The 15,233-nt window shown below is 51.6% G+C and overlaps 1 protein-coding gene across 4 annotated transcripts; it reads left to right on the top strand.

Moving 5' to 3' along the window:
• Positions 1–718: 718 nt before the first annotated feature.
• PI16 (peptidase inhibitor 16) lies at positions 719–10,571 on the top strand. Of its 4 annotated transcripts, none has more exons than XM_032339768.1 (7): positions 720–928; positions 5,456–5,677; positions 7,536–7,645; positions 7,926–8,014; positions 8,693–9,358; positions 9,563–9,690; positions 10,013–10,571. In XM_032339768.1, the coding sequence occupies exons 1-6, from the start codon at positions 770–772 to the stop codon at positions 9,670–9,672; spliced, it is 1,356 nt and encodes a 451-aa protein (XP_032195659.1). In that variant the 5' UTR covers positions 720–769; the 3' UTR covers positions 9,673–9,690; positions 10,013–10,571. The 4 variants fall into 4 exon arrangements, with proteins under 4 accessions (XP_032195662.1, XP_032195659.1, XP_032195661.1 ...); XM_032339770.1 differs by having other exon boundaries at positions 10,107–10,571; XM_032339769.1 differs by having other exon boundaries at positions 721–928; positions 10,128–10,571.
• The last annotated feature ends 4,662 nt before the right edge of the window (positions 10,572–15,233 follow it).

Below are 15,233 nucleotides of genomic sequence, written 5' to 3' on the forward strand. Positions count from 1 at the left end.
TTTATCCATTGCGAAAAGCCCTATTCCAGGATACAGCTAGAGTGGGAAACACTGCGGTCTCTTCTCCCGTGGGCAGGAGTCCTTCCTCCCCTGGGACTGGTTGCTGGCCAAGGCCATGCCCTGTGGGTAGTTGTTGTCTACTGTTTCTGAGTGGCAAGTACCGTCCTGGGCACCTTACATGCATTTGACCTCACTTAATCCTCCTTTCACCCAGTGAGGTAGGTACTATTACTCCACTGATCTGATTAAGAAAACTGGCAAAAGCCCAGTCAGCAAAGGAGCAGAACCAGGATTCAGGTTTTGGTTGGCCTTTTTAAGCAAATACATCCTGTCTTCCCCCATCCTTCCATAAGCCAACTCCAGCTCCTTCAACCTGCTCAGTCCTCAGGGGTAGGGTCCACGTGGTTTTTGTCCTCATACTTGTCCACAGCATCTAGTGGGTGCGACCTGGGTTACTCTATTTTGCCCTTGAGGACCTGTCCACAACTCAGGAGGGACAGGGGAACGCACACAGCACTGGGCCTGAGCCCCTGTTACCAAGAGAAAGGAGGCTTTTGCCAAGGACTCGGAGGGGAGATAAATGCTGGGAGTGGACTCAGCTCTGGTCAGGACCCAAGCACCCAGCCCTCCTGGAGACGCTGTGTGAGCCGGGCCAGGCCTGCAGACGGCCCCTCCCCGCCGTCTCCAGCCAGGGTGGTGCTTGTGTGGGAAGGACTTTAAATCCAGCTGCCAAACCCCTGGCCGGGAGAGGCTGGGAGGACTGGCCACCATGCACATCTCCTGCAGTCCACTGCTGCTGCTGCTGCTGCTGGCCGCCACTGTGAGTCCCAACGGCGCCCTCAGTGATGATGAGAAACGTGCATTGGTGGAGCTGCACAACCTCTACCGGGCCCAGGTGTCCCCACCTGCTGCGGACATGCTGCATATGGTGAGTGTGGTGGCCAGGGGCCACTCACCTGCCGGAACTGATGGGGTGGTGGGCTGGGTCCCCCAATTCCTCCCACCCTCAAGCTGAAGCTATCTCTAAGACTCACCTCTCTGATCAGTGACAGAGACATTATGTAATTCACAGGTTCCCAGAAGTAGCCCCATTCTACAGATCAGGAAACTGAGGCTGAGAGGGACTTACTGCTCCCTCCAAGTCACACAGCTGGTAGAGCCAGGCCTGGGAGTCCCCAGCTTTCCACTCAATGGCCCCTTCCCCAGCACTCCTAAAATGCCGATGCACCTCATAGGGGGGACATAGGAAATTCCTAACACCTTGGTAAAGACGGTCTTTCAGATGCCTTCCAAGGCAATGAGGAGAGGAAACAAGGGGAGGGAGTAGGAGGGGTCCTGGCATAGGGTAGGAGGGATGTATAAGGAGGTGGCAGAGAACAGGAATCAGAAGCAGAGAGGGCTCAGCATCCCACAGCTGCCATTCTGTCTCGGTCATAGGACAAGACCTCCGATTTGGGGTGGGTCCCTTAACCTAGTAAGGACCGTCAGTTCTGCATCTGTAAAATGGGTCACCATTAGAGCTACATGGACTATATGGCAACAAGGACTGAATCTCCCAGATAGAACACTGATGGGGTCCGGGGATGAAATCTCAAGAAATATATGTATAGGAGGGTACATTTATAGAAGGTTTAAAAACAGGTAAAAACTACTACTGCACACTTGTGGGGACACATGCAAATGTAGTAAAGATACAGAGCCATGCTTACAGGTGATGGAAGCCAGATTTGGGGCGGCGGTTACCTCTGTTCAGAGGGAGAGTTATTTGACAGTAGGGTTAGGATGGGATGTTTAGGCTCAAGAATAAAAGAGAGAAAGGGCGCCTGGATAGATCAGTTGGTTAAGTGACTGCCTTTGGCTCAGGTCATGATCCCAGGGTCCTAGGATCCAGCCCCACATCAGGCTCCCTGCTCAGCGGGGAGCCTGCTTCTCCCTCTCCCTCTGCCCCTCACGCTGCTCATACGCTCTCGCTCCCTCTGTCTCTCTCCCAGTCTCTCTTGCTCTCTCAAATAAATAGAATCTTTGAGCGGCGCCTGGGTGGCTCAGTCATTGAGCTTCCGCCTTCGGCTCAGGTCATGATCCTAGAGTCCTGGGATCGAGTCCCGCGTCAAGCTCTCTGCTCAGCGGGAAGCCTGCTTCTCCATCACCCTCTGCCTGCCTCTCTGTCTACTTGTGATCTCTCTCTGTCAAATAAATAAATAAAATCTTAAAAAAAAAATGGAATCTTTGAAAAAAAGAGAATCAGAAATTCACCTCCTTCCTGCTCTCCCGGAGGGCTGAGCTAGCCCATCTTCTCTGGTGACCCTTGGGTGCCCTGGGAGGCTCAGGAACAAGGTCCAGGGACCCCATAGCTAGTGTCCCAGAGCAAGGTCATGCCTAGGGGAATATAGCAGCGCGCCTGAGGGTCCAGGATTGGAGTTCCAGCAGCTCTGCTCAATCTGGCCAAGTGACTCCGGGTGGCTCCTTTTACGTTCGAAGGCTTCCATTTCCTGATCTAGCTCTTGTGACTGGCAATCCCTACGCTGAGAGTCAAGGAACGCGTCTAGAAATGCACTCAGCACCACCATTCAAGCCCTGTTGCCTGGCAACCAGGAACTGCGGACAACAGACACGGAGCACTGGATGCTGGTACCAGCTCTGCCAACAGCTCCCTGAGTGAGGCCTGGAACACAGTACTGAGCCTCAGTTTCCCCATTTGTAGTTCTCCGATGCCCTTCAGTCTTGTTGACTGAGGCTGGGGGTTACCCACCCAGGAGCTGCTTTGGGGACAGAGCTGGACCCTGGTGGTGAGGTGACATTCTGGGAAGCAGTTTGGATACTCAGGGGTTATGCTGCAGTCCAGTGGGAAGTGATGGGAGGAGGGGACAGACTGGAACAAGCCTCAGCCTCAACCTCAGCAGTGGCAAATACAGAAACTGTGGGGCCAGGTGGCTTCGTTCAAATCTTGATTCTACCATTTACTAGCTGCATGACCTTTGTTAAGTTACTTAACCTCTCTGTGCCTCAGCTTCCTCATCTGTAAATTGAAGATGATGACAACATAGTAAGTCCCTTGTAGGATGGTTGTGAGGGTTAAATGAGTGAATATGTAGAAAGCATTTAGAACAGTGTGTGGCATCCAGTAAGTATTACACAGTATTTGATTACCAAAAGAGGGAATGGATCCAGGGTAAGGCCTGTGGCAGTTATCATGAACTCTTTTCTCTCCCTTAGCTATCACATCTAATCGTCACCACCTTTACCTTCCAGAAGGTTCCATTTTCCTTGAATCCTACTCCCCCATCCTTGTCCTTAGATAAAACTTTTATTACTTCTCCCAAGGACTCCTAGAAGAGCCTCCACCTGCTTCCTCAGCCTCTGGCCTCCGCTGCCCAAAATGAACAATCCAATACCCAGGCTTGACCTTGCTCAACACCCTTCAGTGGCTCCCACTGGCTCCTGACAGCCTCAGGATAAAGCTCCAGCTTCTAAGAAGACTCTCTCTATGTGTTTGGCCCCTGCTGACGCCTCCAGCCTCCTCTCCTGCTCAGTTTCTCCCTCCATAACCTCAACAGCTTGTCCTTCCCCAGCCAAAACATTGTCTTTCCCTTCTGTCCTCCCTTTGCTCATGCTGTGCCTTCTGTTCCCTCCACCTGACTAATGCCGCCATTACATTAGCTTAGTGCCTCCTTCTCCGCCCTCAGGTTGGGCTAAATGGCCTCCTCAGTGCCTCTACACCACCCATTGCAAATCTGTCATTGACCACATCATGACCCAATCAGCAGTTTACGGCAATGTGAACTTGGGCATCTCAGTTCTTTCTCTTAGTTCCAGGCTAGCATATTGCCCCGGACTGCTGAATGAGTGAATGAATGGACTTGTTTTCAGACAGTGACCATGTGGCCAGTGTGGGTGGGTGCCATGACTCTCAAAAATCCCTGTGGTTTCTGGAAGACTGAGAAGCCTTGAGACCCACAGGAATGACTCTACTAATGGGACTCCACGCATAGAGTCGGAATAGGAATCCCAGCCAGGCTCTGTAGGGAGACTGCTTAAAGCAGAGTTTGTCTCAGTCATCAATAGCAGACTAATGTCTACTGAGCACCTGCTATGTGCCAGCACTCTGCCAGACACTGGGACCACATCACTGTCTTACCCCAAAGGAGCTCACGGTTCAGTCTGGAGCGCTGCAGGTCATCCTGGATCCCCCGATCCTAGTCCCCCACAGCCTGCTGCATTCCCACTCCCCAAACCCGCTTACTACCAGAGTCTAAGAGAACTTCAGGGAACAGCGACAAAACACGCAGGGAGGTAAAGAGATTCACTGCTGTCACAAAGTGGGGTGGTCCCAGCCCTATGTTCCCATCCGCACTCCCAGGCAGCTGTTCCCGAGAACCGTGTGTGGGTGAGGAGCCACACTATCCCCTCCTCTCACGGTCACCCAAGCTCCTGGCGCTCTGGAGGCTGTCTGGCTCCCACAGCTGGCTGGGCCGCCAGAGGGTGGAGCAAGAATTGTTGCCAGGCCATCCATTTCTCTTGGAGAGGCCAAGGACAGAGCTTAATGGGATCCAGGCCTTTCTCGTCAAACCTTTGTTAATCCTTCTTCCCACCCACACTGGGCCTGTCCTCCCAGCCAGGGACACACAGAACCTCAGAGGTCCCTTAATCTAACATGCTCCCTCCTGCTGCCTCACCTGAGGTCCCCCCTGGAGAACACTGCCTTTGGGAACTGACAGCTCCTTGAGACACCACGGCTCTGAAAATAGGCCTCTCGGTGGGTCATGCGGAGACACAATCTTTTTGGGGAAAGGGTTTTTCAGCTGACAAAAGTTGAGACCACCTGGGAGGGAAGCCTGGAAATGGTAAAGCCGTGGAGGCTGGGTGACCCCAAAGGAAGAGTGGGACCTGAGTGGGGAATGCTGGCCACCCCCAAGTCATATTTATGGTGTGTGTGGGTAAGGGGGTGGAGGATAGCAGGATAGATAATGCAGCCCTTGAACATCTCATTGGAAATTCTGTGGTCTTCAGAGCAGTCAGGTGACTCTGGGAGGTAGGCAGGGCACAGCTGCCCTCCTTTCATATAGAGGGATATTAATATTAATTAATGATAACACTGTCACAAACATCATCTGATTTATTCTTCACAAAGCCCCATGAGAGTTCAGAAAGGGTAAGCAATCTGTCTAAAATCACACAGCCGTTAAATGGTCCCAAGTTTAGCCAACTCCATGGCCTAGGGTGGAACCCTCCCAGCTCCCCCGCAGAAGCCCACCAGGAGCATAGGCCTGTTCCTGATCACGGCCAAGAGTTACCCAGCAGGAAGGGAGGGTCTCCGGCCTCCAAAGGCCCCCAGGACACCTTCAGGCTTCTTTAATCCCCAGAGTCGGGGGCATCCCCACCTCCCTCTCCACCCACCTCCACCGTCTCCACCGAGCCCGAGGCCAGGTGTTGCTCACCTCTCCGACCTGTCCCGCAGAGGTGGGACGAGGAGCTGGCCGCCTTCGCCAAGGCCTACGCGCAGCAGTGCGTGTGGGGCCACAACAAGGAGCGCGGGCGGCGCGGGGAGAACCTGTTCGCCATCACGGAAGAGGGCATGGACGTGCCCCTGGCCATGGAGGAGTGGCATCACGAGCGCGAGCACTACAACCTCAGCGCGGCCACCTGCGACCAGGGCCAGATGTGCGGCCACTACACGCAGGTGCGTGCCCGCAGGGTGGGCGGGGCTACACAACGAGTGGGCGGGGCATCACAAGTCGTGGGCGGGGCCGCACTAGCCGTGGGCGGGGTGGGCGGGGTGGGCGGGGTGGGCGGGGTGGGCGGGGTGGGCGGGGTGGGCGGGGTGGGCGGGGTGGGCGGGGTGGGCGGGGTGGGGCAGGGGCTGCCTCTCCCTTTCCCAGCTCCAAGATCAGGCAGTCCCCGCTCTAAGGCCCCGAGATCCTTCGTAGAAGTTTCGACAGGAGCTCCTGTGTTGTCCAGGCCTCTGACGACGCCTGCTTCTCAAACTGCCTAAACGGTTTTCAGCTGACTCTTGAAGAAGCACAATCGCTTGAAAATCTAGATGGCCCCTCTCGGCCTCCTCTTACTGAAGGAACCTGAGTTAGGTGTCGCAGAGCCAGTGTCGTGGATGATTATTGTTCTAGGAATACTGACTGACCTCTAAGCGGTCCTGTCCTCCGGCCTCAAGCAGGGCTGTTTGCCCCGCGGTAATTGCCCTCGGCTTCTGGCTTCTCTCACTGTCCCTCTTCCGTCATTTCTCATGGTGTCTGCTTCTAACCTGCCAGGGTCCGATAAAGCAAATAAACAATTGTGTGTTTAAATTTTCTTCTGCTTTTAAAAGCCATGTGTAAAATAAGAGCAAATCGTCACCCAGTGAAGGTTTCAGGGAGCCTTCGAGATCATTCTCTGCCCCTCGAAGTCACTTCTTGCTTATGTCAGGGTTCTCACTGCACTTTGAAAGTTGGAGTTTCCAGATAAGAGATGCTGGGTGCGGGTGCTGTAGGGGTGTGTATACGTGTAGGGGAATTAACAGTAGTGTTATTGAATTCTTGTTCTTCTCCACCCAATGCTTATTGTTCAAACAATAACAGAACAATTTTTTAAAAAAAGAAAAAGGAAGATCGACCTTCTTCCCACCCATATCCACCAATTCCACTTTCCAGTGCTTCTTTTGAGTGGTATTTTTAGTGCTAATCTTTGGGGAAGGAAATCTTGACATCATCCATCCAAATGAAGAAGTTGTGAGGGCCCAGCAGCCCCTCCCTATCCCCTCCCCTCCATACCCTCCCACCTCTCACACCCCCGGCCACCCCCAAAACACACACACACACACACAGACACCCTCCTGCAAAGATTGCTGTCAGCGCCTGGCATGCTCAACAGTGGTGTATCCTCAGCTAACTTAAGCAGGAAAAAAAAAAAAAAACCAGTCTGGGGGATGTATGCAGAATTAGTAGCTGGAGCCAGATCTCACAACAAAAACTTGCCTCTGTTTTCGTGACTCCTGAACAGACCCGGCTAGAAATAGCAAGGAGAGTCTGCTGGTATAAGTCCATCGTGGTGCACAAAAGCTGTTTTGCTTTTTAAATTTTATACTTAAGACAGAATTCATTCTAGCAGGTAGGAGACCCAGACTTAGAAACAGCAGAGCAGACCCCTGCTCACTTGTGAAGCGGGAGGAAGTTCTATGTTCAAAATGGTTCCTTCTGTTCTCTTCCTTGGATTTTTGTTTGTTGCTGATATCTAAGATTCTCACGTTTGAGATTCATTCCTTTGGCTATACCCCTTGTTTAAAATGCACAGGAAGTTGTAAAAAAAAAAAATTTCACAGGAGGAATTCATGAGGGTATATACTAAGGGAATTTTTTTCAGAGAAAAGCCTGGTGAAATAGTGTGTATGGTTCAGGACAAATTCTTCCCAAACTGCCTGTTTACAGTTGTGCCTGAAGCTGTGTGTCCTCAGAGACTTGGATTTGACAGGTTGTAGGGATCCTCCCCTCCCCACCCATACAAGACTGGTGTCCCACCCAGGCTAAACTGTCGGGTTTGCTCTTCTTCAGCTGGTCTGGGCCAAGACGGAGAGGATTGGCTGTGGCTCCCACTTCTGTGAGAAGCTCCAGGGTGTTGAGGAGATCAATATCCAATTGCTGGTTTGCAACTATGAGCCCCCGTGAGTGCCCAGGGAGCCCTGCGGGTAGAGGATGGGCAGAGCCAAGGGGAGGGTTGAGCTGGGCAGTCTAACAATGTGGGAGGGGGCTAATCTGGGGCCTGAACCCCATATTCTTGGGGGGGGGTTGTGAGGGAACACATGGGAGTCTGCTCTCATCGGCCCGGCAAGCTAGTTGGGAGCAAGACCCAGGGGTACTTCCGACCTAGGTATGTGTATGAGGGATCGGGACAGGGGTCTGTAGGAACTGCCCCGCCCCCAGCATCGTCCTCGCTTCCCGCAGGGGGAACGTGAAGGGAAAGAGACCCTACCAGGAAGGGACTCCGTGCTCTCTATGTCCCTCTGGCTACCGCTGCGAGAACTCCCTCTGTGGTGAGTTGGGGGTAGGGTGGGGAGGAGTAGGAAGGGGTTGCGAGGGAATTAGAGCCTTCAAGGACTCCCGGAGCCGGTGCACCGGCTGGGGCGGGAAAGGGAGAAGGGGGGTAAGGAGAGGGCTGGTGAGACTTGTCCCTTGGGGACCCTTTGCGGGCCCACTCTCTCCGAGTTCCCAAGCCCACTTCGCCTTCCCTGCGCAGTCACTTTGGCGCCCAGTCATTTAAAGTGGTCGGATTTCAATCATTGGAGCGGAGGGTAGAGGACGGAGGCCCTCAAGCTGCGGGCGAGGTGGGCGTGGCCGGAGGATAGGGCTCCCCCGGGGTGGGGTGGGGGCTGGTAGTGGGCGTGGCCAAGTGTCCTTGAAGGGGACAAGCAAGGGAAGTGGTGGACTTGATACGCACAGGCATCTAGCTGGAGATTCCCCTGAAAAAGTAGTTGTGTGAGTGCCGAGAGCAAGATTTGGACAAAGAGGTGGATAAAGGAGACATTGTTTTAGTGCTACAATAAAATAACAACGTTGTAATAAAATAATATTACCAATGAAGGATATAGTCGCTGGAGGGGATGTGTGTTTGCTTGTCATCGTAGGACATTTGGTCGCCTCGCCTTGACTGTGGTGGGGTGAGGGAGGTGGAGTCCGCTGTAGCACTAAGGCAGGGCCTTGTTTCTTGTCAGAACCCATCACAGACCCAGAAGAGGCTCAGGATTTGCCTCACCCGGTAACCGAGGCCCCAGCTTCCCAGACAACCCAAGCTTCAGGCTCTAGGAAAAGCAGTGTCCCTTCTTTCCTGGCAACGGAAACTCCATCCTCCTTGGTAACAGAGGTCTCAGGCCCCCTGGCAACCAAGGCTCTACCTGCTGCAGAAAACGCGGCCCCATCTTCCTTAGCAACTGAAGATTCCCTCTCCATGGCAACAGAGGCTCCACCTTCCTTAACGACTGAGGTCCCTTCCTTCTTGGCAACTCACAGCCTGTTCTCCCTGGATGAGGGGCCAGCTACCTTCCCCAAGTCGACCCATGATCCCATCTTCAAATTGGCAGACAAAGAGGCCAGCAGGACAATAGTGCCCTCCAAGAGCCCAGACAGTTCTCTGCACCCCAAGATGTTCTTGACAGGGACACGGGAGCCACTGCCCCACTCCCAGAAGGTGGGCAAGGCTGAGGCCGAGTTGCCTCCTTCCAGTGAGGTCTTGGCCTCAGTTTTTCCAGGCCAGAACAAGACAAGAGAGCTACCGGCCACACTGGACCACATGGGACACACTTCCTTCAAGTCCCCCAATGCCTCTGCCACTGCTAATGTTGTGGGCGGGCGCACCCTGGCTCTGCAGTCATCTTTGCCTGGTAAGGCATGTAGTGTTGTCCCACCTTCCCTCCTTGTTGCCAGAAGGTCATCATCTTGCCTCCAGCATCAGTGTTGTTGGCTGTACCCACTGAATAAGAGCTTCCTCCCTGGTTGCTGGGCCCCCACTTGCACGCCTGGCAGGGAAGGCGGGAGGTCAGGCAGAACTGTGTCCATGCTGAGACAAAGCTTCTCTCTCCCCACAGGTGCAGAGCCTAGTGTCAATTCAGGGCTGAACTCGGGCCCTGGTCACATCGGGGGCCCCCTTCTGGGAATGCTGCTGCTGCCTTCCCTGGTCCTGGCTGGAATCTTCTGAAGGAGTCACCACTCAAAGGCAAGGGCTGGTGGGGAGACCCTGGCCTAATGCCCACTCTGGATCATCTCTTCTCCAAGGAAGAGGCCACAGTTTCCTGGGCAGGTCCTGCTCTGTGGCCCAGAAGCCCCCCTTTAACCCCAGCTTCTGACCAGACTCCAGGCCAGTGATCTTGTCCCCTCAGGAGGCCTCTGTAATGTCCACTCCTGGCACTGCCCCAGGAGTGCCTCTGCCTCTGTGGAGGTCCAGGCCTCAGCTAGCTGCGGATTACTCTGGGCAGTGTTCCTGTGGCCACTTGTGCTCAATCTCCAGTTGTCCTGTGGCCGTGGTTCTGCTCTTCCAGGGACAGAAGATCTCAGTGCTTCCCTGAAACCCCTTGACCCCTCCTCGTCCCCTGGCTTCTTCCTTAAGCCACTGGAGTTTGGGGCTATTCCCAGGAGTACCTCCTGCCTTCCCAGGCTGAAGAGGTCAGCTGTCCTCCTGCCGTCGACTCCCCACCACCCTGCCTCTCCACTGAAGATGCTTCTTGGCTGAAGGCCCTCTGAATGGACAAGGCTGCAGGGCCTGTGCCTCATCTGCAGACACACCGTGGGGGCACAAGGCCGGCCACCTGGCCCAGACCCCTCCTGCCCCTCCCATCTCATTCCCTGGATGGGTGGGGATTCAGGGGAGATCCCTGCCTACTAGGCTTGGGACTCTGCCTCTGCAGGTAGCTGGCTCTCCCTGAGTGCCCCCTCCCCCTACTCGCTGGTGTAGCTGGGGAGGGGTATTATGAGGGGCAGAAGGACAAGCTCCAACTGAATGGGGTTCTACATGGTGGCGGGGGGGGGGGGGGGGAGGGCAGGCAAGGACCAGGAAAGGGAAGCAGTCCCTGACTCCCGAATAAAGCCTCTGGAAGAGTACCGAGTGTCTGTGCTTATGAAGACTGGTGGGTGAAGGGGTGGCTCTTGGGGATGTCCTGAAGAGGTTCCCTTCCAGCACCTAGCACCTGCTCTGTCTTCTACCCACCTCCTCTCCCTACACCCTCCACCTAGTTCTTTGGGGCACCTTTTCCTTCCTTTAAACTGCTCCCCTCCCCTACTCAAATCTTTAGGCAGCGAGCAGGAAAGAGGGAGGGCCAAGGGCTGACTCCCCCATCTCCAGGGGTCACCGGTGGAGGCTTCGTTGGGTTTTAGACCCCAAATCAAGGAGAGGCACACAGCCTTTTTACAAGGTGCTGCTGCCCAGGCCCAGCTGGTACACCAAGCCAGAGACTTTGCCAGCCCTGGGTGCTTGGAGGTGTCCCGAGGAAGGGTTCTGGAGTCCCAGACACACTCCCCTAGAGGAGCACAGGACTGTGCAGGGTGGGAAAGCACGTGTGTGTGTGTGTGTGTGTGTGTGTGTGTATGTACATGCATGTAGGGCTAGCAGCAGTAGGTGACTGAGGGCAGGCAGCTTGGGACCGAGGTGGGGCTGGTGGGGATGACAGAGTGACAGTCTCCAGGTCAAAGCTGGAATGGGAGCAAACAGGAAGCTTGCAATGCAGGGTGTGTGTGTGTGTGTGTGTGTGTGTGTGTGAGAGAGAGAGAGAGAGAGAGAGAGAGACAGAGACAGAGACACATAACGTATTAAGAGACAACCTAATGATATAAATTAGGATATCTCATGTAAAATTCACCCATTTAAAGCGTACCATGCAATGGTTTTTAGGATGGTGCAAGCACCAGCAGTCAGTTTTAGAACATTCCAACAGCCTGAAAAGAAACCCCATCCTTATTAGCAGCCCCTCTCTGTTTCCCCTCCACCCCAAGCCCAAAACCACCACTAATCTAGTGTCTCTATGGAGTTGTCTGTTCTGACATGTTGTATAAATGGGATCATACAGTGGGCAGCCTTTTCTGTCTGGCTTCTTTCACTTAGCATAATCTTTTCTAGATTTATCCATTAGGTAGCACATGACAGTACTTTATTCCTTAGTCCCTTGTATAGAATACATTTTATTTATCCGTTTGTCAGTATCAAAGGGTAACTGCGGATCCTACGGTCACTCTGTGGTGAACATTTTTTTAGAACTGCCACACTTCTTTCCAAAGTGGCTGCACCATTGCACATGTGCACCAGCAATGCACGAAGGCTTCCATTTCTTCACATCTTCTCCAACACTCATTATCTGTCTTCTTAAAATTATAGCCATCCTAGTTGAGTGTGAAGTAATGTCTCATTGTGCTTTTTTATTTTCATTCCCTGATGGCTAATGATGCCAAGCGCATCTTTCCACGTGCTTTTTTACTGGCCTTCTGACTACGGAGAGAGGTCTATTCAAGTCTTTTGCCCATTTTTAAAAAAAGATTTAATTTATTAATTTTTTTATTTTAAAGATTTTATTTGACAGACAGAGATCACAAGTAGGCAGAGAGGCAGGCAGAGAGAAAGAGGAGGAAGCAGGCTCAATCCCAGGACCCTGAGATCATGACCAGAGCTGAAGGCAGAGGCTTTAACCCACTGAGCCACCCAGGTGCCCCTTTTTGCCTATTTTTTAACTGGGATACTTGTCTTATTATGAGTTGCAGGAATTCTTTATGTAGTCTAAATACAAGTCCCTTATCAGATATGTAATTTTAAAACATTTTCTCATTCTGTGAATTGTCTTCTTGATTTTTCTTTAGGATATCTTCTGAATGCAGTCTTCAATTTTGATGATATCCAATTTATTTGTTCTTTTGTTACTGTACTTTTTGGTGTTACATCTAAGAAACCATTGCCTGATCTGAGGTCACAGAGATTTGAGCCTATGCTTTTTCTAAGAGTTTTATAATAGTTTCATTTCTTGTCTTTATGCCTTTGATCCATTCTTAGTTGATTTTCATATGCAGTGTTAGGTGGTTGCCCAAGTTCATTCTTTTTTTTTTTTTTTTTTTAAAGATTTTGTTTATCTGACACAGAGAGAGAGATCACAAGTAAGCAGAGAGGCAGGCAGAGAGAGAGGAGGAAGGAGGCTACCCGCTGAGCAGAGAGCCCGATGCTGGGCTCTATCCCAGGACCCTGAGACCATGAACTGAGCCGAAGGCAGAGGCTTTAACACACTGAACCACTCAGGCACCCCCCCCCCCCAGTTCATTCTTAATGCATGTGAATATCCAGTTGTCCAAGAACTTTTTGTTGAAGGTGATTCTTCCTCCATTCACTTGTCTTGTTGCCTTTGTCCACAATCAATTGATCTTAAATGTGAGAGTTTATTTCTGGATTTCTCTCAATCCTGTCCCATTGATCTCTAGGTCTATCTTATGCCAGTATCACACCATCTTATCATAACTTTGTAGGACATTTTGAAATTGTTAAGTGTGTGTCCTCCAATTTTGTTCTTTTTCAACATTGTTTAGGTTATTTTGGATCCCTTGAGTTTCCATTTGAATTTTAGTGCCAGCTTGTCAAATTTCTGCAAAGAAGTCAGCTGAGATTTTGATAGGAAACTATGTATTCTGCCACCTAGGTCTTCCAGTCCATGAACAAGGGTTATCTTTCCATTTATTGAGGTCTTTACTTTTGTTTAACAATATTCTGTAGTCGTATAAACTGTGTGGGCTTTTTGTTATATTTGTTCATATTTTATTTTTGATGCTATTATAAATGAAATTGTTTTATTAATTTTATTCTTTACTTTGTTCATCTGTGAATGTAAAGTATGACTGATTTTTGTGCATCAATTTTATATTCTTTGCCCTTTCTGAGTTCATTTATTAGTTATGGATTCTTTAGGATTTTTTAAAAAACATTATTTATTTGAGAGAGAATGAGCAGGGAGGAGGGGCAGAGGGAGAGAGAGAAGCAGGCTCCCCGCTGAGCAGGGAGCCCCATATGGGGTTCGATCCCAGGACCCTGAGAGCATTACCTGAGCCAAAGGCAGAAGCTTAACTGAGCCACCCAGGTGCCCCAGAATTTTCTATCTACAAGATCATGTCATCTGCAGAAATAGTTTTACTTCTTCCTTTCTAACCCTGATAAATTTTATTTCATTTTCTTGCCTGACTGCCCTGGCTGGACCCTCCAGGACAATGCTGAGCAATGGCAAGAGCAGACATCCTTGTCTTGCTCTTGATCTTAGAGGAAAAAAATCAGGGTGTTCATCATTCAGTCTAATGTTAATTACGGGTCTTTTGGAGATGCCATTTATCCGGGTGAGGAAGTTATATTCTTAGGTTTTTGAATGTTGTTGTCATGAAGGGGTGTTGAATTTTGTTGAATACTTTTTCTGTGTCTATTGAGATGGTCATATGCTTTTGCTTCTTCTTCTTCTAAGTATAGAGAGTATTACGTTTTTCAGAGGATGACCCAACTTACGATCCTGAGCACAGGGGTCCCTCCCTTCCTGGGCTTGTTTTCTCAAGCTAGCCCTAGGTCAGTGAGGGAGTCAGGTGAGACTGCCTCTGAGCAGAGCAGGCCTGTGTAAGGCCAAACCCATCTTCTCTGGTTTTGGGGTGAGCTCTGCTTGCCTCCTGAAAAGCAAGAGCATCTGTGGCCAGCCCTCAGGACACCCTCACATGAAGAGGACCCACCTAAGACCAGAAGCAGGGACCTCTTTGGAAGTTCATTTTTTGGGAAACGACATGGTGTCCCATGTCTTGTTGTCAGGCAAGGCTGTGACAAATGGGCAGAGAGGGGACGTGTCAGCACAAGCCCATGGTAAATAGGAGGGCACGTTCAGAGGGGAAGGTGGCTGGCACTTTTGAGGCTTCAAGGACCACAGTGGGGAGCACTCTGCTCCAGCACTCTGCCACACAGCTCTCAGGTATCTGGGGACTGACAAAGCAACAAGGGCTACACTAGGACCCAGCAAAGGCCACCACTACCAACATAGGCTTCACCACAGGGGGCCCCAAAAGGCCTACCAGAGGACTCCCCAGCTTTGTCCATCAGAATTGCTTTTTCCAGGAGGAGTGGATGGAGACTAATCGCCGACGAGGACATTCCCACTCCTGTCACCCCTCCTTTTGCTGATGGCTCAGCTCCCTTCCTACCCCAGTCCAACTCGATCTCCTTTCTCAGCTAAAAACCCTGCCACTCTAGTTTCCAGGACTTGACAGTGAAATACCAGGTGCTCCAATGGTAGGTGAGACCTCAGCCCTCAAACACAGAAGAGTCTGGCAAAGGGGGCATTTACATGCACAATAACCACATCTGTATATTCACCTGAAAAACATTAGGGGTAAAACCTGTACTTTGCTCAACTAAAAACTGAGAGCATCAAAGGGATTTTCTCACCATTTCTGGTTCTGGTTCTTGCCGTTCTGACTTGCAAGTCCCCAGGGACTACTTGGCGGCAGCACTGGTTCTCCTCAGGGTGACCTGCCACGCCCACCCATGGCCCACTCTTGACCAGAGGTGGCCTCTCCAAATGTCTGAGGGGATGGCTGTCAGAGGGGCTCTTCAGCGCCAGCCCAGCTCACATTCCAGAGTGCCCTACATCTGGGGGGACCACAGGAAGGAATCAATGGAAAAAATAGGATTCTAGGGCAGAGCAACAGGAAGAAAAGTTGCCCCCACCCCTACCAGTGGTCAATGCTGGGGGGAAACCACAGTGGGCTGGA

This window comes from Mustela erminea, chromosome 4 (genome assembly GCF_009829155.1).
Source record: "Mustela erminea isolate mMusErm1 chromosome 4, mMusErm1.Pri, whole genome shotgun sequence".
NCBI lineage: Eukaryota > Metazoa > Chordata > Mammalia > Carnivora > Mustelidae > Mustela > Mustela erminea.